At 43.3% G+C, this 25,854-nt stretch overlaps 2 protein-coding genes across 5 annotated transcripts in view; one reads left to right on the forward strand and one right to left on the reverse strand.

Annotated features, from left to right (window-relative positions):
- The window catches only part of LOC109919523 (creatine kinase U-type, mitochondrial-like), a 51,739-nt gene extending 36,452 nt beyond the window's left edge, over positions 1-15,287 (forward strand). For all 4 annotated transcript variants that reach the window (XM_048617201.1, XM_020519546.2, XM_048617200.1 and 1 more), the window contains 4 exons: positions 1,984-2,107; positions 12,273-12,407; positions 13,864-13,989; positions 15,060-15,287. In XM_048617201.1, the coding sequence (XP_048473158.1) occupies positions 1,984-2,107; positions 12,273-12,407; positions 13,864-13,989; positions 15,060-15,176 (502 nt within the window). In that variant the 3' untranslated portion in view covers positions 15,177-15,287. The remainder of the gene's footprint in view (positions 1-1,983; positions 2,108-12,272; positions 12,408-13,863; positions 13,990-15,059) is intronic.
- A 135-nt stretch (positions 15,288-15,422) lies between these two features.
- LOC109919525 (G-protein coupled receptor 161-like) lies at positions 15,423-24,796 on the reverse strand. The gene is made up of 2 exons (XM_020519549.2): positions 23,453-24,796; positions 15,423-16,791 (listed from the first exon to the last, which is right to left on the reverse strand). Exons 1-2 carry the CDS (start codon positions 24,651-24,653, stop codon positions 16,649-16,651), a joined length of 1,344 nt encoding a protein of 447 aa, XP_020375138.1. The 5' UTR covers positions 24,654-24,796; the 3' UTR covers positions 15,423-16,648.
- Positions 24,797-25,854: the final 1,058 nt, after the last annotated feature.

Here is a 25,854-nt window from a genome sequence, read left to right on the forward strand (position 1 = left end):
GGTCTTCACATACCACCCTACCAACCTCTGCATCCAACGCAGCATCCTCCGACACTTCCGCCCACTGCAATCCGATCCCACCACTAAAGAGATATTTCCCTCCCCACCCGTATCTGCCTTTCGTAGGGACTGCTTACTCCACAGCTCCTTTGTACGCTCCACACTCCTCACCAACCCCACTACACCCGATACCTTTCCCTGCAACCACAGGAGGTGCTACACCTGCCCCTACAACTCACCCCGTCACCTCCATCTGAGGTCCAAGACAAACTTTCCAAATCCGACAGGGTTCACCTGTACATCCTCCAACCTGGTCTACAGTATCCGTTGCTCCTGATGTGATCTCCTCTACATCAGTGAGACCAAGCGCAGACTCGGTGACCGATTCGTAGAGCATCTGCGCTCTGTGTGCTATAATCAACAACACCTTCCAGTTGCCAACCGTTTTAACTCTCCCTCCCACTCCCTTGGTGACATGTCCATCCTGGACCTCCTCCAGTGTACAGTGACGCCACACACAAACTGGAGGAACAACACCTCCTATTCTCCCTTAGGAGCTTACAGTCTGATGGGCTCAGCATAGAATTCACCAGTTTCAAAATCTCCCCACCCCCTGGCCTCATCCCATGTCTAACCCTCCCTCTCTCATCCCCGCCTCCTTGACCTGACACAACCTGTCCATCTTCTTTCCCACCTATCCGCCCCACCCTTCCCACTGACCAATTCCCACTACCCACTACCTGCATCCCACCTATCTTCCCTCAGCCCCATCTCCCCCATTTATTTCCAAGCTCCCTTCTCCTTCCCCAGACCTGATGAAAGGTGTAAACCCAAAAGGTCAGCTTTCCTGTTCCTCTGATGCTGTCTGACCTACTGTATTCCTCCAGCTCCACACCGAATTGATTCCATCTCGGACTGATCGCTTTCCTTGTTATTTCCCTGCATCCCACCCTTCCCCCCTTACTGGTTTAAATCCTCCCGAAGAGCTCTAGCAAAGGCCCCTGCTAGTAAAATAGTCTCCTTCCAATTCAGGTGCCATCCATCCTTCATATACGGGTCACTTCTACTCCAGAAGAAATTCCAATGATCCATAAATGTGAATCCTTCTCCCCTGCACCAACTCCTCAGCCACGCACTCATCTGCTCTATCCTCCTATTCCTACCTTCACTAGCTCATGGCACTGGGAGTAATCCAGACATTACTACCCTCAGACCTACTTTTTAAATTCCTGCCTAACTTCCAATATTGTCTCCTCAGAATCTCATGTTGTTAGTTCCAATGTGTACAATGATCCCCTGCTGGTTTCTCTCCCCTTTGAGAATATTCTGCACCCTCTCTGAGATATCCCTGATCCTGGCACCTGGGAGGTAACACACCATTCTGATTTCTCGCTGTTGGCCGCATAAACATCTGTCTGTGCCTCTGACTAGAGAGTCCCCTATCACAATCGATCACTTGGAACCTGATGTAACCCTCATTATATTAGAACCAGTCTCCGCACCAGAATCTGGCTGTCTGTGCTACGTTCCCCTGAGAGTTCATCACCCTCTACATTTTCCAAAACAGCATACTGTACCTGTTTGTGATGGGGATAACCACAGGAGACTCCTGCACTACCTGCCTCTTTCCCCTCACTTTCCTGGCAGTAACCCATCTACCTGACTGTATCTTCAATTAAGTGACATTTTTCCATTCAGAACAGTTCTTTTTATATATATGGCATCTTTGACATTGGAAAATATCCCTCTGCATTTCACACAAATTAAAAAATATGGATCCCAAACCTAAGAAATGAGCTGCGAGGGTGATTGGGAGGAGGTGACTCAAAGCTGGATTAAATCCTGGATTTTAAGATCTCTCTTGAAGTGAATCCCCTGAGATAGGATAAGGCATGGAAGAAGCTTATGTTCAGGAGATCTGGAAGCAACACAGATCAGGGGAGAAAAAACTACTTAAACTGTTCTGTTCCCTCCAAACTACAGGCACAATAATGAGAAGACTTTCTTAATCTGGGTCAATGAGGAGGATCATACTCGAATCATCTCCATGGAGAAAGGAGGCAACATGAAGAGGGTGTTTGACAAATTCTGCCGGGGTCTCAAAGAGGTAAATTCAATCCATTAGGATCCTGCTTCACTCTCACACATTTCTTGTAGTGTAGGAGAGGGCCATTCTGCCCAATGTGTCTGTACTGACTCTTTGGGAATGTTATGCTATTAATCTGACAATCAGATTCCACGATGCTAACTCTCCAGCGACCTTAAACTGATCCCTTTTCTCGTACATGTCTAATTTTGTTTGGGTAAATTTCAAACCTGCTTCAAAGGGAACATATGAATCAGGAGAATGGGTAGGATACTCGGCGCCTTGAGCTTGTATTACCAGTTAATAAGGTCAGGACTGATCTGATTACTCACACATTTCCACTTACATACAAAATATAAGAGCAGAATTAGGCCATTTGGCCCATTGAGTCTGCTCCACCATTCAATCATGGTTGAACCCCATTCTCCTGCCTTCTCCCCATAACTCTTGATCCCTTTACCAATAAAGAATCTATCTGGTTCTGTTTTAAATAACTTGGTCTCCACAGCTCCCTGTGGCAATGGGTTCCACAGATTCACCACCATCTGGCTGAAGAAATTCCTCCTCATCTCATTTCTAAAGGGTCATCCCTTCACTCTGAGTCTCTGTCCTCAGGTCCTAACCTCTCCTACTAGTGGAAACATTTTCTCCATGTCCACTCTATCTGGGACTCTCAGTATTCTGTAAGTTTCAATCAGATCCCTCCTCATCTTTCTAAACTCCATCGAGTACAGACCGAAACTCTTCAACTGCTCCTCATATGACAAGCCCTTCATCCCGGGATTATTCTTGTAAACCTCCTCTGGATCTCTTCACATCATTCCTTAGATAAGGGGACAAAACTGTTCACAATATTCCAAACACGGTCTGAGCAGAGCTTTTGCAGCATTAGCAGTACATCTCTGCTCTTGTATTCTAGCCCTTTTGAAGTGAATGCTAACATTACTATTGCCTTCCTAACAGTAAACTGAATCTGCATGTTAACTTTAAGAGAATCCTGAACTAGAATTCCCAAGTCCCTTTGTGCTTCAGATTTCCAAAGCCTTTCCCAGTTTAGAAAATAGTCTATGCCTCTATTCTTCCTACCAAAGTCTATCACTTCACACTTTCCCGCATTGTATTCCATCTGCCACTCTTTTGCCCATTTGCCTAGCCTGTCCAAGTCCTTCTGCAGCCTTCCCACTTCCTCAACACTCCCTGTCACTCCACCTACCTTTGTGTCACCCGCAAACATAGCAACAGTGCCCTCAGTTCCTTGATCCACATCATTAATGTATGACATGAATAGTTGTACCAACACTGACCCCTGCAGAAATCCACACTAGTCATTAGTTGGCGTCCTGAAAAAGACCCCTTTATCCCCACTCTCTACCTCATGCCAGCCAGCCAATCCTCTATCCATGCCAGTACCTATCCATGCCCCTAACACCAAGGGCTCTTATTTAGCAGCCTCCTGTGCAGCACCTTGTCAAAGGCTTCTGGAAATCCAAGTAGATCACAACTACCGGCTCTCCTTTGCCTAGTTTGTTCACTACATCCTCAAAGGATTCTAACAGATTTGTCAGGCATGACCTCCCCTTGACGAAGCCGTGCTGACTTTGCTCTATTTTACCATGCACTTCCAAGTACTCTGCAATCTCATCCCTAATAATAGACCCTAAAATCTTACCAACAATTGAGGTTAGGCTAATAGGTTTATAGTTTCTTGTCTTCTGCCTGCCTCTCTTCTTAAACAGGGGTGTCACATTAGCCATTTTCCAGTCTTCTGGCATTCTCCCTAACTCCAGCGATTCCTGAAAGATCACCACCAATGTCTCCACAATCTCCTCAGCCATGTCCCTCAGAACTCTGGGGTGTAGTCCACCTGGTCTAGGTGGTGTATTCACCTTCAGACCTTACGGCTGCCTTACAGCACCTTTTCCTTACTGACGCCTAGTACTCTTCCCTCTGCCCCCTGACTGTCTCAAAGTTCTTGTAAGCTGCTGGTGTCTTCCACCATGAAGACTGATGCAATGTACCTATTCAGTTCCTCCACCATTTCTTTGCTCCCCATGACTACTTCTCCAGCTTCATTTTCCAGTGGTCCAATGTCCTCTCTTTCCTCTCTCTTACCTTTAATAAATCTAAAAAACCTCCTGTAATCTTATTTCATATTACTAGCTGGCTTACTCTCATATTTCATCTTCCCTGCCCTTATTGTTTTTTTTAGTTATCCTCTGCTAGTTTTAAAGGCTTCCCAATCCTTTGGCTTCCCACTAATCTTCACCACATTGTGTGCTTTTTCATTTGTTTTTCTGCTGCCCCTGACTTCCCTTATCAGCCATGGTTGCCTTGTCCTCCCCTTAGTATGTTTCTTCTTCCTTGGGATGTATTTTTGCTGTGCCTCCCGAATTACCCTCAGAAATTCCTGCCATTGCTGCTCCACTGTCTTCCCTGTTCGACTCACCTTCCAATCAACTCTGGCCAGCTCCACCCTCATTTCTTTGTAGTCACCTCTACTCAACTGTAATATCATTACATCTGATTCCAGCTTCTCCCTCTCAAACCACAGGATGAACTCTATCATATTACAGTCACTGCCCCCTAGGAGTTCCTTCACCTTCAGCTTCCCTATCAAGTCTGTCTCATTACACATCACCAAATCTAGAATTACCTGTTCCCTAGTGGGCTCTGCCACAAGCTGCTCCAAAAAAACCATCTCATAGACACTCTACAAATTCCTTTCCCTGGGATCTACTATCAATCTAATTTTCCCAGTCCATTTGCATATTGAGGTCCCCATGATTATTGTAATTGTGCCTTTCTTACATGCCTTTTCTATCTCCTGATTTATTTTCTTCCCCTGACTGCTCCTAGGAGGTCTCTACACAACTCCCATAGGGTTTTTTTTACCTTTACGCTTCCTTAACTGCACACACACAGATTCTATGCCTCCTGACTCTATATCACTTCTTGCTATCAATTTAGTTTCATTTCTTTCAAAAAGGCAACACTGCCCCCTCTGCCCATCTACCTGTCTTTGATAGGATGTATATCCTTGGATATTTAGTTCCCAGCCCTGATCTCCTTGCAGCCACATCTCTATGATATCCACAACATGCCAATTTCAATCTGTGCCACCATCTCATTTACCTTGTTTCATATACTGTGTACTTTTAAGTACATTACCTTCAGTCCTGCATTGACTGCCCCCCTTCTCATAGTTGTCCCCTTATCTGTAATGCCTGAAGTTAGATTCCTGACACTTTTCATATTCTCTGTCCTATTACATGTTCTGGAAAATTTAATAACCTCTGCTGAGCCCTCCCCACCCCCTTTAACTTTTCCCATACTTTTTCATTGCAACTGAACCCACCCATTTCCCATGAACTCGAACTTGTTTCTCTCACACCAACATTTGAGCCACATATTTTTCTCTTTAATTTTGTTAACCCTGTGCCAATTAGCTCATGGTTCATGTAGTAATCCTGATTTTTAATTTAGCTCCAACCTGCTCATATTCCCTCAGCAGAACCTCTTTCCTCTTTCTCTCTATATCATTGGTACCTGCATGGACCATGACAACTGGATCTTTCCCTTCCCACTCCAGGTTTCTCTGCAGCCCAGATGAGATATCCTGAATGCAGGCATCAGGCTGACAACAGTTTTCTCAATCCCGGCCACAGAGAACAGGGTCGATTCCCCTGACTATACTATTCCCGACTACAATTACATTTCTCTTTTCTCTCCCCCTCTTCAATGGCTCCCTGTACCATGGTGCTGTGGTTAGTTTGCTCATCCTCCCTACAGCCCACACTCTCACCCACACAGGGAGCAAGAACCTGAAACCTGTTAGACACGCTCAAGAGCAAAGGCTCCTTCAGCACTGCCTCCTGGATCCCTCCACCTGCCTAGCTGGTAGGCACACCCTCCTGTGCCTGACCACCGACAGAGGTAGTTAACCAAAGGGGCATGAATGCCTCCTGAGACACAGCATCCAGGTAACGCTCCCCCTGCCTGGTGTGTGGTAGTGTTTGAAGTTCAGATGCCAGCTCATCAACTCTGAGCCTGAGTTCCTCAAGAAACCAACACTTGCTACAGATGTGGTCACCATGAATGTATTCAAGAGGCAGCTAGATATAGCACTTGGGATGAGTGGGATCAAAGGTTATGGGGAGAAAGCAGGATTAGACTATTGAGTTGGGTGATCAGCCATGATCATGATGAATGGTGAAGCAGGCCTGAAGGGCTGAATGGCCTCCTCCCGCTCCTATCTTCTATCTTTCTATGAACCACGATGAGGTCCACCAGCTTCCACATACTGCAGTTACAACACATTGCCCAGCCCTACATCTCTATTTTACACAGTTAGTTCTTAATTTTATTTATAACCTGTAAATGTTTGCCCTATTTACCTTCAATCTGAAAGTAACCTATAATAGATAGTCAAAATAGTAGCTATCGCCAACCAATGAATTTATGGTTTACCTGTGATGTCATTCTTCTGTGCAGAGCCTATAATCCTGGGTTTCAAGTTATCCTTACACATTTTACAAATTATGCACCAAAAACAAGGAAGCAAAAAGCACCTCTTCTACTCTGCACCAAATTCCTACATTGCCTCCAAATTCCCTAAATAGTGCACTCACTCAGGCTATCGCTCACTCTGGATGTGATTCTACTTCCTGCAGCTTATTGGTCTTACACTTCCTTAACCAGAGAGGAGCTGAGATAACTCACACTTCAGGTGATTGGCTGCTAATTATCCTTCAGTCAGCATAGTCAACTATCTTATTAACGTTTCAATGAGACAACTTTTAAAATGGAGAAAGAAAAGCAAGATTTACCATTTCTATTCCCACGTTGCCTACAAATTCTTCAAACTACCTACTCACTCTGATTGTGTCTCACTCTGGATGTGATCTCTCCTTCTGACCTTGAGCAGCTTACTAATTCTAAGAAACACTTAAATGGAAAATAATCTATCCACCTCTGCTGTAAAAGGTTTCTGATAAAACTTTCTTTCGAGGAGGAGAGTTCCAAAGACTCACGACCCTCTCCAAGAAAAAAAATTCTCCTCACCTGTTTGAAATGGGCAACCCCATATTTTCAAACAGTGACTCACTTTTCTGGATATTTTGTGAAAGAGGAAACATCCTGTCTACATCCTTACTGTCCCCTCAAATATTTATGTTTCAGTCAAGTCACCTATTCTTCTGAACTCCAGCTTAGCCAATTCTTTTCTCGTGAGGCAACTCATTCCATGTATTAGTTTAGTAACCCTCATCTGAACAACTTCCAATGCATTACATCCTTCCTTAAATCAGAAGACCAATGCTATACACAGTCCTCCAAACGTAGTCTCACCATTGCCTTGTGTAACTGAAGCATAACCTCCTGACCTTTTTTATTTTATTCTCCTTTGGCATTGACTGAGAACATTCTCCTACTTTCCTCATTGTTTGCTGTACCTGCAAACTAAGCTTTTGTGATTAATTTACTAGTACACCCAGAGCCTTCTGCACCTCAGAGTTCTGCAATCTCTCAGCTTTCAGATAAAATGTTTCTTTTTTAAACTTCCTGCCAAAGTGGACAGTTTCCCACTTTCCCACATCTTGGTCTATTTCCCACTCACTTAACCCATCAATGTCCTTTTCTAGCCTCCTTATGGCCTCTTCACAACTTACTGTCCTACCTTCAAGACATATTTTTGTCATCAGCGAATTTGGTGAGTGAACTTTCCATTCCTTCATCCAAGTCATTTATATAAACTGTGAGAAGTTGAGGTTCCAGCTCTGATCCCTGTGTACTCCACTTGTTACATCGTGCTAACCGGAAATTGAAGCTATTTATGCCACCCTCTGCTTCCTGTTAACGAGATAATCATTTATCCATCCTGATATACAACTGCCTACATCACATACCTTTCAATGTTCAGGAACCAATTCCTGTCAATCTGCAGCCATGTATCTGTAGTGGGTATTCAATCTTATTTATACCTATTGATCTCAGTTCATTTGTTTTGCTTAGAATGTATTCAGATAGAGAAAGTTTCTTTTATCCTTTTATTCTTTTTGTAACATCTAGCCTTATCTTTCTTAGGTTTTCACCCTCTATCACATCCCACCATGGTCTGGTTATCATTTCCCATATTAATACGTTTATCTTTTGCCTTCTCTCTGCTCATTGATCTACCATATTTTCTCAAATTTAATCCCTTACCCCCACTATTTAGTTTCAGGTCCTGCCTACTTCCTGTTAGGTGGTTTTTGAGGAACACTGGCCCCAGCACAGTTCAGGTGGTAACCGTCCCATCAGTACAATTGCCACTTTGCCCAGTTCTAGTGCGAGTACCACATGAATTGGAAACCACTTAGAGTCAGAGAGGTCTACAGCACAGAGGAAGGCCCTTCAGCCCATAGAGTCTGTGCCAGTCAGAAACAATCACCTAACTATTCTAATCCTATTTCCCAGCACTTGGCCCATAGCCTTATATACCTTGGTATCACAAGTGTACATCTAAATACCTCAAATGGGCCCAGTGTGCTGAATTTGAGTGGGCCCAGTGCAGACCTCAATCAAGATCAATGTCAATCTTGAGTGGGCCCAGGGAGGACCTCGAATGGGCCCAGAGAGGACCTGGAGTGGGCCCAGGAAGGAACTCAATCAAGCCCAATGCCGGCCTCGTGTGGGCCCAAGGAGGACTGCAAGTGGGCCCAGCCTGGACCTTGAGTGGGCCCAGGGAGGACCTCAATCAAGCCCAATGCTGGCCTTGTGAGACCCCAGGGAGGACCTTGAGTGAGCCCTTACTTACTTTCGGGGGCGAGCACAGGACCTGGCATTGGAATCGGTGACTGCTGCATCGGTGGAGGCGATGTCGGTGAAGTAGGACCAGCAGCAAGAGACGGCACTTGAGGATCAGCAACTTTGTTGTTGGTTGGTTCCAGCACTGGTGGCGGTGAAGCAGTGGCAGAGGGGTAACATCGATCAGGAGGGCCCAGTGGCGAGAGATGCAACTTCAAAGTCGGCTAGGTTGGTAGCGACAGGCAGTGGCAGAGGAGAATCAGTCCAGCGGTGAAAGCTGGCAGCTTTGACGCTGGTAGGGTCTGGTGTAGATAGTGATGAAGTGGTAGAGGAGGGATGGTGATGAGCTGGCTCAGCACTGATGGGGATCTCTTCAAGTTCTATCTTTTTTTTTCCCCTTACCCTTAAATTATTCACAACTGAATTGTGTGAATTGTGCTGAATTGTGGTGACAAACGAAAGCTTTTCACTGCATTTTATTGTGAAATACACATGACAATAAAATCATTCATTCATTCGAAAAGTTCTTAAATGTTATGAGGCTGGGAAAAGCAAGTAACAAAAAGGAACTTCTCCCACACCAGGTTTTGATCCATGCATTCATCTTTCTGAAACGCTGTGCCCTCTGCCATTTGCACATGGCTCAGGTAATAAAGCACAGATTATGACCATTGAGGTTCTGCTTCTTAATCTGATACCAAGTTGCTCGTATTGACTTTGCTGAATCTTCTTCTTTGTCCTACCAATGTCATTGAAACGAATATAGACCACACGAACTTGATCTTAGGTTCCTGCCTAGCACCAAGCAGATCTACTGAACCCTGGCACTGGCCAGGCATCGCAGTGTCTGAACTCACAATCTTTTTGTAGCGAATGGTGTCAATCTCTCTCATGATATCATCCCCTACTACCGCTGCATTCCTTTATCCACCCACCCACCCCCAAACTTGAATGGCATTCCTCCACTCGATAGGTTGCCTCCTCCTCACTTTTACAAGCTGCACTCTGTTTCAGTCATTTCCTCTTGAAATTTCAATTTATCCCATCTCTCTGTCACCTTTAATCTGAATTGTTGAGTTTTCCATTTCTTCCTGGCTTTTCTATGCCTCATTGTTGGTCAGACTGGGGATGGGAAATATGAAAGACGCACTGTATTTCATTTTACACAAGCACTCTTGAATTTAAAAAGGAACAACAACAAAGCTGGCTCTGTGAGATTTTAACCATTGAAGAGGACAGTATTCACTGCAAACTCTTGTCGAGGAAATTTGGTATGTCCGTAAAGACGCTTACCAATTTTTATAGATACACCATAGAAAGCATTCTGTCCTGATGCATCACAGCTTGGTACAGCAATTGCTCTGCCCAGGACCGTAAGAAACTACAGAGAGTTGCAAACACAGCCCAGACCATTATGCAAGCCAACCTTCCATCCGTTGACTCCTCAGAAAGGCAGTCGTCATCATCATCAAGACCCCTCCTACCCCGGTTGTAGTCTCTTCTAACCTTTTCCGTCAGGCAGAAGACATAAAAGCTTAAACACATGTACCAACAGGTTCAAGAACAGTTTCTTCCCCACTATTATTAAACGGACCTCTCAAATTTTAAATTTAACATTGATATCGCTCTTTGTGCACCTTCTATGCAGCCGTAACATTGTATTCCTCCCTTTGTTCTATTACGCTATGATCTTTGTATGGTATGATCTGCCTGTACTGCATGCAAAACAAAACTTTTCACCGTAGCTAGGTACCTGTGACAATAATAAATCAAACCAAATCCTACTGTGACATCCATCTTTAATCCAGGCTTTTCACAACAATAACCTTACCATCACTGGGTTTTGAAAATGCAGCTAGACAACACCAATAAAAATAGACACTGCACTGTATCTGGGAATGTCCAAACATCTCAAGGGTGAGTGCACCAGTCTACATTGGATTTTTATAATGAATTCATCATTATGACCAATCCTTGCCTAATGAACAGTATCACAAATACCACTCCGAGTAACTCAGTTTATTCTCCTATATGTAAATGGTGCTGACTCACACTGCACTACAGTACTACAGGCACTGAATCCTCTTCTGCAAACTCACAAACTGACAATTCACTTATGTCCTTGATATCTCCAGACTTGACAATTCCAAAACAGACTTGGTCAGCTTCTATTATCCGCAGTCCATCAAAACAACTCATCCGAAATCCTACTTCCCATTCCCAAGTCCTGTTTGTGCATTGCCTCTATATACCGGACCAACACAGGCTCCCAAATCTTGATTTTCATCCTCCATGGTTTTCTTTTCCCTGGCTCTGGAGTCACTGCCAACCCTACCAGCAGCCAAGATATCTGCACTCTTCCAGTTCTGGCCTCATGCACAGCCTGTTTATTTGCACCAGCATTGGTATCTGGGCCTTTGGCTGCGTACAGCTTACATTCTGGAATTCTCTCTCTCTGTTGCTCACTCTCTCCTCCTGTAAACCTATACTGTTGGTCACCTGTCCTAGCTGCTTTGGGTAGGTTTCCAATTGTTATTGTGTGTTAATGATCCTATGAATTAATGAGATATTTTAACACGTTAAAGAAACAATATAAATGTAAAGTATTGTCCTGATGAAGGGTTTTGGCCCGAAACATTGACCTTCCTGCTCCTTGGATGCTGTCTGAACAGCTGTGTTTTTCTAGCTCCTCATTTATTGATTCTAGCTTCCAGCATCTGCAGACCTTACTGTGAGTGGAATCACTTGTGTAAGGTCACCCATTGGCTGACATCAATATTGAATTGACATGAAGGTTCATGAGGGAGATAGTCCAACAATTAGAGTAAGAAAACAAGAGAAACGTTTCCTAATCATTAAGACTACAACATGATTGGAATTAATATCTTCCAGGTCAATGTTATATTCCAAGGGATATTTATCTAAACATCAAGACAAACACACCTTTGAAAATTTACTCCTTCATTATTGTGTGAGACTTACATCTATATTGTCATTTCAATGTGGTATTTAAGCCACAACTTGTTCCCAGAGGCGAGGATGTCACTGAGCAAAGCTGAAACTGACATCTTCTTGGTATAGTAACCATTATTACATTTTAGGAGAGGTCAACTCATTTATCCAGGGAGTGATAAGAATGTTGAGCATTCCCTAACACATGGAGTAGTTGAGGTAAATAGTATAGATTATATTTAGGGAAAACTACATGAACAAACAAAAGAAAAAGGAATGGAGAATGTTATCTTGACGGGGTTATGTGAAAGAGGGCTGAGGGAGGCTGGTGTGGAGAATAAACTGTAGCACAGAATCAAATGTCATGTTTTCGTATTGTACGTTCATCCTTGCCGGCTTTAGGAAAATGGAACACAAATCTGAGATTTGAAACAAAAATGTTTTTTTTCAGGTTGAGAAACTGATCGCTGAGAAAGGCTGGGAGTTTATGTGGAATGAGAGACTTGGCTACGTCTTGACATGCCCATCAAACCTGGGCACTGGACTCCGAGCTGGGGTACACATCAAACTACCCATGCTCAGCAAGGTACCATTTCAATCTCATTTTCCAACTAGGCTTGACTATGTTGCGTACTGGACTCTAATGGACATCATTTACTCTCCATTATACATGATTCTGCAATCAATTCATCCCAGAGTGCAAAACATTCTAAAACAACACTTAAAATGCTGAGAATATCAGTGAAAGGAAAGGGAATAGAGTGGGCCTCTCTCCTTTAGATCCGTAAATGAACTCCTTGTGAAATTAAGTGACAAATTAGGGGGCAGAGATTCCATCAGCGATTCCTGCTCACAAGAATCAAAACAGACTGTTTTAAAATGGAACAGGATTAAACAGAATGTGACTTGAAAAGTCCACAGGTTGACTGGTTTAGAAAACAGTAATGACATCAAAGATATTATAGGAGGTTCTACAGGGGTTAAGGGCTGGGCTCATTGAAGTGGACAATGCAGAAGGAACTTTACTGCGTATCCTACCCCATGCTGTCCCTATCCTGGGAGAATTTGGTAGGGACAATGTAGAGAGAGCCTTACTGTGTCTCTAGGACTTATGAGGTCTTGAAACTAAAGTCATACGTCTTGCTGTAATGAGCAGATCCAAAGAGGAAAATAAAACCTCTCAATATCCTGGTGACTGTGCAGGTCCTATCAGATCACTGCCATTCACTCATCCCCTTCATTTTGCAACAAATTACCAACCTCAATCAGGAAGTAAATACCAGCTGTGGCCTGAGGTAATGTGGGTTTATTTGGAGTACAGGGGAATTCACCATCTCTATGCAGTTCCCAGTGGACAGCACAGCCTTAACTAAAATAACCAGAGTCCTTTCGTAAAGTGGCTCATTCATGGCACTGGGTCCTGGTGTGAATGATCTCCCTTTGGTCCTGAAATGGAAAGATACAGGTTCTTGTTGCACAGTGCTAGTGTCTGTCCCTCTGGGCCAGAAGGTCAAATTCAAATCCCACCGGCCCCATACATGTGTCAAAATGTGTAAATGGGTCAACTTAAAAAAAATTGAAGGTTATGATGGAGATGTAAGTTAGCTCCTTGTTTAGATTGGGACAGAAGAGTCTATCTCCTTCATGTATGGCCCCGAGACAGTGTGATGGGGATGGACATGGACATCAACTGACCAATAGTGAGAGTGTCTGGGGCAGCTGATTGGTGGCAGAAGGTCATGTGATAAAATCTCCAGTAAGATGCCCAAGTCAAGTTGGCAACCTGGCATTCAAAATGGTGGTTGCTCAGAACAATCTGTTTAACAAATAGGGGAAAGATACTGCAGTGATTTGAGTGCTGAATGTGAACTGTTCTATAAAAACCATATCTTCCTTTCCTTAAAACCTCGAAACCAGCAATTACCATTTCAACTCCTGCCCTTCATCACTTGGCTAAAACATGAGAAATCCATATGCCTGGATTTTAATAGCTTTCAGTCCGATTCATGCTACTTGTTATCTAACTTTTATGTCTGATTCAGGATCCTCGCTTCTCAAAGATCCTGGAGAACCTGCGTTTGCAGAAACGAGGGACAGGGGGCGTGGACACTGCGGCTGTGGGCAGTGTGTTCGACATCTCGAACCTGGACCGTCTGGGGAAATCTGAGGCGAGTTACTGTCCTTACCCAGCAACGTCCCCGTGTGACAGGGAGAGAGGGCAGGCCAGAGGGGTGAGGTAGGGAAGGGAATGGATGAGAGAGGTTTGCTGAATAGACACGTGGGGTCGAAGCTTTTCAGGAGAAAATGGTGCCAATGGATTGGCAAGTTATTTCTGATTGGCTGCGGCATTGTAAGGCAGAAAACAATGGAGAATTATAGAGACCCTAGGCACCTGGGTAATTCGCAAAAAGGTAGAAGGTTTGCACGTATTTGTTTTGTTTGCAGAGAGTGAATTTGACTTCAAGCAAATCTAAATGAGCAATATTACAAACTTGCTCAAAGACAGAAATTGATTGTGAACTGAGCTATTGGCACATTTGGGACTGTTCAACATTCGCTATCCAAGTACGAAACCTGATGTAACAGGAATAAGAGATAACACAGTGTGGAGCCGGAGGAACACAGCAGGCCAGGCAGCATCAGAGGAGCAGGAAAGCTGACGTTTCGGGTTGGGACCCTTCTTCAGAAATGGGGCTGTGTTCATCCAGCTCCACACTGCGTTATCTCTGACTCCAGCATCGGCAGTTCTTACTATCTCTGATGTAACAGGAGACATTTTTCATTTTTTTGCAAGTTCAGGCTGCTGGAGAACAATCCATATTTTAGAGAGTTTGTGGGAAAGGAAGGGGAAAGGGGATGGGATTCTTTAGGCAGTGGGTTAGGTCAGAGGAAGGGAAAAGGATGGGATTCTTTAGACGAGTGGGTTGGGTCAGAGGAAGGAAAAGGGATGGGTTTCTTTAGATGAGTGGGTTGGGTCAGAGCAGGAGGGGATTAGTGCAGGTTCAGAATGACTGATGTGGGGAAGGACAGGGAGGGGTGAGGTAAGTGAGGGGCTTCTTTGTGGAAATGGGTTGTGTGGCAGGAGGGAAAAAAGCAGGTTAGAAATTGAGGGAGGAGGTGAGGAGATAAGGCAGGGAAGTGGGGAGAGTTTTATTTCCAGCAAAATAGTCAAACTGTTGTGAGTGCCCCTTGTTCAAATATAAAAGATGAAACTGGAATGTTGAATTTCCTTCTCCAGGTGGAGCTGGTTCAGTTGGTGGTCGATGGAGTCAACTATTTAGTTGAGTGCGAGAAGAGACTCCAGCGCGGGCAGGATATCAAAATTCCGGCACCAATAGCTCAGAGCTGGCGCTAAATCACCTGTAATCACCATTGAGACTGATATCGCACAAAACATGTCCTAAATCTGGAAATCCTTGCACCTACACAGCAGATAAATAAACTTCCTGACCATGTGAACTAAAAAGTGCTGCTGCTTGCAATCTCTTTGTCAACCTCATCAAGTGATAGTGCATCTTGTAGTAAAATATGGTCGTTATACCTTTCCCTATCATGCTGTGACCTATCACTGCGTGGGAGAATCACAGACACTGACGCCTGTCCAACAATATGTTTGATTATAGAAGAATAAAATAGCTTCCAAACACACTGTGCTAACTGTGTCTGCACTAATGTGGCTCTGCACATCAGTGAGAGAAGGTGATGCCTCCCATAACATGTCAGTTTGTCAACATTTGGCATCAAGACTGAGTCACCTGAACACTGCAAGCCCCTGGAGGCTTATCCTTCCTGCAGAAAAAGTACCTGAATCTTAATCTCAACAAATTCTCAACAACGAGAAATCACGCAGCCAAAAGGAAAAAAAAAAACCAGCCTCCAGCTGGGCTTCAAAGAATGAAGGGTGAACAGATTTCCAACATAAAACCCATTTAACAACACAATCCTGGCTTCAGAGTTTGAGCCTGATTATCATTTATTCCATTTCTCATCAGTTCTGGGACTGCAGCTCTAGGTTCCAATGACACACAGAACCCCTCATTCACATTCCCAACAATCTGCGGGAATTTTAAGAACACTTTTAGTAAATTAGGAAGTGTCAGAGTTTAATTTAGCAACAACTGGTTGTTATAGGCTAAGCATTTTCATTTGATAATTCACAGGCTCTAGCCTGAGGGGCTATTTCTTTTGCAGCTGCTGCTCGTCGATCCCTGATATTGGGTCTCATGTCTGCCAGGTGAATCTGTTGAACTGGGGGAACACCAAGCCTTGCGCTGCCAATGTTTTTCTTTCAGGAGGATTCAACTATAAAAGTAGAAATAGTGTCCTAACTGCAACCACTGGGAGACAGGTCAGATCCATCAGTAGACAATCTGAAGCTAAATCCTCCTTGGATCTAATCCTAGGCAATTCTGAAACACTTTCTGTTCTGCACCTGCCCTGATGGACAAAGTCTTGCCCTATTTTCACACGCAGATGATCTCCTGTTACCTGTCATTTAAAATGATCCACATATGCTTCAATATCAGAAAACCAGGAGTGGATGCACACTGCCCATTCCTGTGGATCACTGTGTATTGCTGGTGATCAATGCCTATTGTTGGCGTTCAATGCCTATTGTTGGCAATCAAAGCCCATTATTAGTGATCAATGCCCATTATTAGTGATCACGGCCCATTGCTGGGTGGTCACTGGCCATTGGTCAATGATATTTGCCACTGGGAAGAGGAGAAGTCACTGTCCATTTCCGGAGATGACTGATCATTATGAGGGCTCACTGAACGTTGCCAGGGCTCACTGAGCATTGCCAGGGTCAGTTTGTTACAGGGCTCAGTTTCCCACTGCTGCATGACTTCGATGTCTCTGAGCAGGAACAGCTCTCTGCTGAAAGGATGCTGATCGTGACCTCACCAGAGGGTTCCTGAAGAGTGAGGAATCCACAGGGAATGCTCGGGATGCTGGCCTCGGCAAATCTACAACAAGAAAATAAGACAACAAATAACCTGCATCAGCTCCTGCTCTCCAATCTCTTTGAAACAAGTAAACCGGATTCCAGCCTATTCTTATGTTGTAACTTGTTAATCTGCTGTGTCACTGTTCACTCTCTCTCTCCCTGTAACTATCTCTCCATTTCTCTCCCTGTGTCTCTGCTGGTATTTTTTCCTCCACTTTCTAACTCTCATTTTCTCTTATTACTTCTCTGTTCAGCTCTTACACCTGTCTTACACCAAAGTTAAGTTATTCCAATTGATTCTTTCTTTTGTTGTATTTTAACTATAGTGTATGAATAAAGTGTGTTTTGCTTAATGTTGAGTAGATTGACCAATCAAACTGCATCCGGAACACAATACCTTACACTAATCTTTAAAATAAGAAAAAGTTAGTGTCTAGGCTATCTTCTGAATATATTTTGAGGGGGTTTGGTCTGGTCCATAAATGACTGGGGGCTCTTGTCGGAATCGAAATCTCTAATTTCAGGTTGGGTTTAGGATTGTTGGGCTCGAAGGAAGTGAGTGGTGGGAGGTAAAGTTTTTTTATTTCAGATGTTGAATTCACTTGGTTTAAAGAGGGTGTGCCTTACGTGGTAATGGCTCTTTCAGTCACTAAGAGTTTCCTGGGGGTGGAAGAAGTCACGTCAGGAGTTTTACAGAAAATGAATAAGGCAAAGCTTTTGGAATTGGCAAACAGGCTGGAGTTGGAGTTGTCTGTGTCTGTGAAGAAGGAAGAGATAATCACGCAGCATTTACAGTTGCCAGGAATGCCATCAGAATCTTTGGAAATTGCTAGAATTCAACAGAAAATGAAGCAGCTTGAACACGAAAAGGAAATGAAACCGTTTGATTTATGATTAAAGCAGAGGAGAAAGTAAAGGAAACGACGGTCTAAGAAGAAGAAAGCGAGAGAAGAAAGGGAGAAAGAGAAAGTTTTTTGTACTTCAGAGGTTGAAAACTCAAAGTCGACTTAAAATGTCGAAGGTAGAGATGAAAGTAAGAGTTGGCTCGAGGACAGTGACAGAGAGCAATCCCATCGTAGGTGGGAATCTGTTTAAATATGACCAAACATTGCTTAAGTTCAATGAGAAGGATGTAGAAAGCCTTTTTCGTATCATTTGAGAAAGTGGCTAAAGAAATGAAATGGCGGGTGACCATGTGGGTTTTGTTGATCCAAACAAAGTTGGTAGATAGAGCTAGTGAAGTATTTGCATCACTGTCAGAGGCGGCATCTAGGGAGTATAATGACGTGAAAAATGCCCTCTTGGGTGCATATGAGCTGGTACCAAAAGCCTACAGACAACGTTTTAGAAATCTAAGGAGGGAACCTGGTAAACGTACATAGAGTTTGAAAGGATCAAACAAAGTCATTTTGATAAGTGGATGAGGGCACTGAAAACAGATGAAACATGTGACAGTCAGAGAGACGATTATTTTGGAGGAGTTCAAAAATTCACTACCTGAGGCTGTGGGAACTCATGTGGAGGAGCAGAAAGTTAAGAGAACAAGATTAGCAGCTGAAATGGCAGATGATTTTGAGTTGGTTTGTTAATCAAAGTTTACCTTCTGACATCAATTTCAGTCTATGAGGGATAGAAATTGGGGAAAAGAGAAATCCTCAGGTGGTAAGGGAAGAGGACATCTCATTGAAGATAGTAAAGATAGTTTACCACAGGGTAAGAAGGAAACCCGTGAGGGGGAAGGAGAAGTAAGAAAGCTCAGGTGTTTTCCCTGTAATAAAATAGGTCACATGAAGTGGCAGTGTTGGTGGTTTAGAAAAAGCACTGGGAAGACAGATGTGGGAAAACAGGATAAGTCAGTGAGTTTTGTTGAAGTGGTAAAGGAAAGCACAGTGGAAGCTAAAAAGCTCAAAAGAATATTCAATCTGTTGAGAGGTTAGTTGAAAGAAAACTGCCAGATCTCTTTAAAGAATTTACTTGTGAATTTAAGGTTTACTCATGCATGCGAGGGGGAGCAGGTAAAGAAATTAAAATTTTAAGAGATACAGGACGAAGTCAATCCTTAATGGTGAAAGATCAAGAGATATGTAATTCACAAGAAGAATTGCCAGAAAAGATGGTACTATGTGGAATTCCTGGTGATTAGAGCAGTGCTCCATTGTATAAAGTGAGGTTGGAGAGTCTGGTGAAAAGTGGTGAAGTGGTGATAGGAGTAAAAGAGAAATTCTCGGTTCCAGGCATACAGATTATGCTCGGTAATGATATAGCTTGGTCACAGGCAGGAGCGATGCCTACTGTGGTTGAAAAGCCAGTGGGAAATCAGGCAACTGAGGTGGTACAAGAGGTATATCCTGGGATTTTCCCTGACTGTATGGTAACAAGGTCACAAAGCCACAGGTGGAAACAGGAGAAGAAACCAAAGAATAAAGGTAAGGAAATTGGAGTAGAATTATCAGAGACCATGGTTGATCAAATTGTTGAGAAAACACAAGAACAGGTAGAGGACAAAGTGGATATTTTCAGTTCAGAGAAATTAACTGAGTTACAATGGGAAGATGAAAAACTAACGCAGTTGTATCAAAAAGCATACACAGAAGAAGAATCTGAGTGTATCTCAGAATGTTGCTATCTTAAAATTGACATCTTGATAAGGAAATGGAGACAATCACATATTCAGGTGAACGAGAAATAGGCAGAAGTTCATCAAATAGTATTACCAGTGGGTTATAGAAAGGAAGTGTTGTGAGTAGTACATGAATTACCTGTAGGAGGTCATTTGGGAGTAAGGAAAACTCAAGCCAAAATGCAAAAACATTTTTATTGGCCTGGACTGCATAAGGATGTTGTTGAATTTTGCCAGACATGTCATATGCGTTGGGTAATTGGAAAATCTCAGGCAGTGATAAAACCACCACCTTTAATACCCATTTTCACATCTGAGGGACCTTTTACACGAGTTTTAATTGATTGCATAGGATCCCTACCTAAAACAAAAAGTGGGGATCAGTATTTATTGACCATAATGAATGTGTCTACACAGTATCATGGCTAAAAGGATTGTAGAAGAGTTACTCAATTATTTTAATGAGATACAGACTACCCACAGAGATACAATAAGATCAAGGGTCAAGTTTTACATCAAAGTTATTGAAGGAAGTTATGGACAGTTTAGGAATAAAAATATTCAAATCCACTGCGTACCATTCTGAATTACAGGGAGCATTAGAACAGTGGTAATAAAACTTTAAATACCATGTTGAGAGCCCATAGTCAAGACTATCCAGACGATTAGGATATAAGACTCCCATTTGTACTTTTTGCAATTAGGGATGCACCAAATGAATCTACCAAATTCAGTTCATTTGAATTAGTTTTTGGACATGATGTTAATATGAAATTAATTAGGTAGAAATTGGTGAGTCAGAGTTCAGAGACCATATATTTGGATTATGTGTCAAATTTTAGGGAAAGATTGAATAGAGTGGGTGAGTTGGATAGACAGCATTTGAAAGTAGCACAGCATGTGATAAAACAGGATGCATACAATAAATCAAAAATTCACAATTTTTCTAATGGAGTTAAAGTGTTAATGTTACTTCCAGTGGTAGGTGAATCTTTAAAAGCAAGGTTTAGTGGACCTTATCAAATCGAAAGGAGATTGATTGAGGTGAATTATTTGATAAGCACGCCACATAGAAAGAAATCTCACAGAGTGTGTCAAGTGAATATGCTCTAAAGATATTTTGATAGGGAAGGAAAGCAAAAGGAGAACGTGTTACTGGTTTCAACACAAAGTGAAGAACCAAGTTCAAAGGATTCTGTACTGGACATTCCTCAAATTAAATTGACAATGAGGAAGTTCTCAAAAATTGGAAAAAATTATTGAGTTACCTTCCAGAGGAAAACCGAAATGACCTGAAAGACTTATTACTATCTCATGGGGAGTTATGGTGGAATAAGCTAGGAAGTATTAATCTAATGATGCATGTTGTAGAGACAGGAAACATTCCAATTAAACAATATTCTTATAGACTTAACCTCCAAAGCTGGCTTAGGCTCAAAAAGAGATGGAACGCACGCTCAAAGATAATATAATTGAAGTAAGTTGTAGAGAATGGAGCTCACCCATAGTAATGGTGCCAAAACCAAGTGATACCCAACAATTATGTGTGGACTATCGCAAAGTAAATGCAGTTACAAAAGCTCATTCATACCTTATTCCATATTTGGAAGACTTTATTGAGAAGGTGGAACAAGCAACTTGTATTTCAAAGTTGGACTTACTCAAAGGATATTGGCAGGTACATTTATCTGAAAGAAGTTTTGGTTTCTGTGACGTGAAATAGACTGTACCACTTTAAAGTCATACCATTTGGTATGAAAAATGCACCAGGCACATTTCAAAGACTAATCAATAAAGTCATTTTGGGATTACTCAATTGTGTGGTGACATCAATGACCTGGTGATTGTTTAGTCACACATGGTAGGAACATTCGGAGCATCTATTAGATCAACTCTGGGTGGCAAGCTCAGTGATAAACCTGGCTATGGGTGAGCTCGCAAAAGCCCAAGTCACATTCCTGAGCCACGTCATTGGACAAAAGACCAATGAGTTTTGTGACTTTCCCATACCATCGATGAAGAGGGAAGTACTACAATGCCTGGGATTGAGTGGTTTTTATTGGAAGTTCATACCGGATTTTAGCAGTGTAATTGTTCCACTGACTGACTTGTTGAAGAAGTGCGGAACATTTCAGTAGATGGTGAAATGTCAGAAGGCACTTGACAGGCTGAAAGCTGTGTTAACCACTGCCCCAGTGTTAGCCACACTTAATTCGCAAAATCATTAAAAGTGGCTATCGATGCAAGAGATGTGGGTGTCAGTGCTGTACACTTGCAAGAAGGTGACCAGAAGGTAGAAAGATCTATTGTGCATTTTTCCAGAAAATTGAATAATCATCAACAGAAATAGTCCACAATTGAGTAAGAGACCTTGAGCTTGGTGTTAACATTGTAACATTTCAGCATTTACATTGCCAGGAACGTGTCTGAGACATTTGTATATACTAATCGTAATGCATTAAAGTTTTGGGAAAATATAAGGATAAATTTTCCAGACTGTTTAGATGAAGCTTATTATTGTAGCCATTCAATTTGAATATTGTACACCTGGCAGGAAGAGAGAATGTAATTGCTGATCCATTGTCACAACTTGGATGAAGAAAGACAGAGGCATTCAGTGGCAGGAAAACGTGGACTGAAATGGACTGCCGTACTGAATGTTTGCATGCTTAGAGTCAACGTAATGTAAATGTATTGTAACGTGCTTAATACAGTAAGACCAAGGGTTTTTAAAAATAAAGCTATCTTTGCATATTGATGGTTCATTTTTTTAAAGGGGGAGATGTAACAATACTGTTGCTTTAAGAGTTGTTTTCTGGTCTGCTTTTTTGAAGAGAGGTTTTAAGTCAGAGGTTTAGAACTTTCTATTGAAAGCACATAAAGTAAACAGCTTGTTAGGCCTTGGGGTTTATTGTTAAATTGGAACAACAGAGGCAGCTGAATATGTGGGGCAAGCTCCCACAGAACCAGGGTTTTTAGTTTTAGTTTTTCAGTAGCAGTTGCTGGGGTCTTGAAGCTGGGTTTGGAATCTGCAGTACATCCTTCCCTGCTACTCTCTCCCTCTCAGAGTTTTCTCTTAATGATTTATTGTCCTGGATTGCAGAATTGCCTGTCAGACAATCTATTTTTCAGAACTTGCCTTTATCTAGGATGTGTTTATGGGATGTTACTATATTGGAACGGTCACTGTTTAGAAGTAAAATAATCTATTATTCTGTTAAGATTTCCAGTAGTGCTAAGTTATCTAAACTATAGTGTACGAATAAAGCGTATTTCGCTTAATGTCAAGTAGATTGACCAATCGAACTGCATCTGGAACACAACACCCTACACTTACCTTTTAAAAAAAAAAGAAAGATTTAGGTTCTAGACTATTTTCTGAATAGATTTTGAGGGGGTTTGGTCTGACCCACAAGAGTTCTACAGATCTTATCACAAAGTCTTCTCCAATGTCTGCTCTTCTACCAACTGATGGAGACATTGGGAAGAGGTTATTCCAATTTGGAGAAGTTCTCCAAATCTAGCAGGGACAACTATCCCATTGGATGCCAATCCTTAATTGCAAGCCAAAGCTCAGCTCGCCACTTGTGGGAATTGTCTGGATGGGGGTTTGTCTAGATGCCCTCTTTAGGAATAGGAGGCAGCGAGCAGTTGTGGCTGGAAAGCACTTCCGATGAGGATGAAGAAGGTAGGGTCAATCGAGACTTTCAAAAGGGAACACAACAAGATATTTGCGAAGGAAGAAAATCTGCAGGATTGTGTGCTTACACTGGGGGGGAGAAATCGCACAAAGCGACCCCCTCATTTGCAGAGCAGGTTCAGATCCAGTGGGCTGAATGGCCTCCTCCTACACTGTACAATTCAGTGATTCTGTCAGGAAGCCAATGGCTCACTAATCCCTTCACCTAAGTCACCACCCTCCCTTTAAATCCAGATGTATCTTACACAGAATAAACCAGTCACGCGCTGCTTTATCGATTTCAGGTTCTTGCTCATATCTGCCAGAAATGTGCAACTAGTCTCCAGCCCCACACTCAGAATCAAACAGGGATAGTGGTACCTCGAATGGTGGAGATGGGAGCTGAGCAATCGCCAACATTAGCCCGGCTTCTGGTGATGCCCCCATTGTGGGTGGTGCCAGCCGACCTTGGGGCATCTTCTGAAGCTTGCTGAGCAAAGGGTCGAAACCAGAGGCGCATGTTCTCCCCGAGACAGTGCCTGAACTGGCGGTTCAGGAGAGCGTAGAGGACGGGGTTCAGAACACAGTTCACAAAGGTCAGCCAAGTGGCTAGGAAGTCCAGCATTCTGGGAGGCTTACTGTCGGACAGAGAGCTGCAACAGAAGTTCAGAATGAAGTAGGGAAGCCAGGTAATAAGGCAGGTTATTATCACAGCAATGATGGTTTTCGCTGTCTTAGACTCCATTGCTACGTCAGAAGGGCTGCTGGCATTCAAATTAAAAGCCGAATTGGAAGACATGAAACTCGCCCATTTTCTTGAAAGACTGGCCTGCAGCAGTCTGAAGGACTTCAGTTCACTGGGAATTGAGCTGTCTTCTGGCCCGGGAGACAGGTTATTGGCGAAACGCTGTGCTTTATACTTCACGTGCTCACGGGTGACCTGGTAGATGAAGTAATAGGAAACGGCGATTATTAGCAAAGAGGTCAGGTAGATCCAAATAAAGAGGTAGATCCCATACGCCAGACTGGAACCTCCATCAGGCCAGCTGTAGTCACACAAACACCTTGTGGGAGAAAACTTGTAAAGCCCAAGGCCAAAGAGTGGTGGGATTCCACAGAGCAGCCCACTCCACCACAGGAAGACAATCATCTTCAGAGCTCTGTCCCTGGTTATGGTCAGTATAAAGGGCCTCGCAATGACGTAATATCTGTCCACAGCGATGCCAGCCACTGACAGGATGGAGATGTTCCTCAGTGAGAAGGTTAGGAAGCCCGAGATTTGGCAAAACGTCCCACCAAAGGGCCAACTCTGGGCAATGGTTGCTATGATGATGATAGGCAGGCCTAAAAGAGCAATTAAAAAATCAGCTAGGGCCAGGGAGGCCACAAATATATTGGCGATGCTCCTCAAAGATCTACACTTGTAGACCAACAGCAGGACCAGGATGTTCAATGGAAGGCCAATGATTAGGATGAGCAGATAGAGAATCGCCTGGGTAGCAGTTTCTGCCAATAATGGACGAGGTTGTCCGCTGCTGTTGGATCCAAACCCTGATGGGATCCCACTGTGAAGATTGCTCATCTTTAACGTCACTGCAAGCACTCAATCCAAAACTGATATTTTCACAAATTCAGTCAGCTCCCTGGTTACCGGTAGCTCTGGGAGCACGAGCCATAATCGTCAGTTTCACTTGCAGAGAGAGTAATGCACAGCCATTCTGTTATAGTTACATTCTTCCTTCCCCAGTAGAGTGAGTTGGTCAGCTGTAACTGTTTGCAAATATCTAACTGTATGCTGTAGGACGGAGACAAAAATTTGCTGCCCACAAACTCCCCTCAGAGTCATGGCATTCTTGGCTCAAATGGCACATCAGGGTCTGAACACAGGTTTAAGCTGACACTCCATTCTAGCACTGAGGGAGTGCTGCATTGTCGGAGGATGCCTGGAACGGGTGGAAAGGAAAGGTTGGACAGGTTAGGCTTGTATCTGCCAGAGGGTCTAAGAGTAAATGGCAACTTGATTAAAATGTATAAGATCCCAATTGGTCTTGACAGGGTAGATGTGGAGAGGACGTTTTCTCTTGTTAGGGTATCTTGAACTGGTGTTACTGTTTGAAAATCAAGGGCCACCCATTTAATATATGAGGGTGAGGAAAATCTCTTTCTGAAAGAGGGTCATGAGTCTTTGGAACTCTCTGGAAAGGCAGTGGATATTGAAAATTGTTACGGCACAGATAAGTGGGGTGGGGGTGGGGGGTGCGGTAGGTATTAGAAATGTGGATTTGAGGTTACGATCAGGCCAGCTACTACCTTATGGAACGGCAAAGCAAACTTGAGGGGCTGAATAGTTTATGCCTTGTTCATATAAAGATGGAGGGGGAGCGAGCACAGAGTGTGAGGTCTGGGTTATGGGTAGAGGGTGGGTGAAATGAAATAACAGGGATATCGCCACACAAAGCTCAAATGGTCAAGGTTGTTGGAAAGAAATAAAAGATTTGCTAGAGTTGGTGTTAATGACAGAATGAAGAGAGCTCTGCATAGAAACAAATCAGAAAGACATGACACAGACTGGCATTTGGCACGGTGCCTCAGTGGTTAGCACTGCTGCCTCACAGCTCTAGGGACCTGGGTTCAATTCCAGCCTCGGGTGGCTGTCTGTGTGAAGTTTGCACATTCTCCCCGTGTCTGCGTGGGTTTCCTCTGGGTGCTCCGGTTTCCTCCCACAGTCCAAAGATGTGCAGGTTAGGTGGGCTGGCCATGGGAAATGCAGGGCTACAGGGATA

Source organism: Rhincodon typus, chromosome 36, assembly GCF_021869965.1.
Source record: "Rhincodon typus isolate 14 chromosome 36, sRhiTyp1.1, whole genome shotgun sequence".
In the NCBI taxonomy this organism is placed as follows: Eukaryota; Metazoa; Chordata; class Chondrichthyes; order Orectolobiformes; family Rhincodontidae; genus Rhincodon; species Rhincodon typus.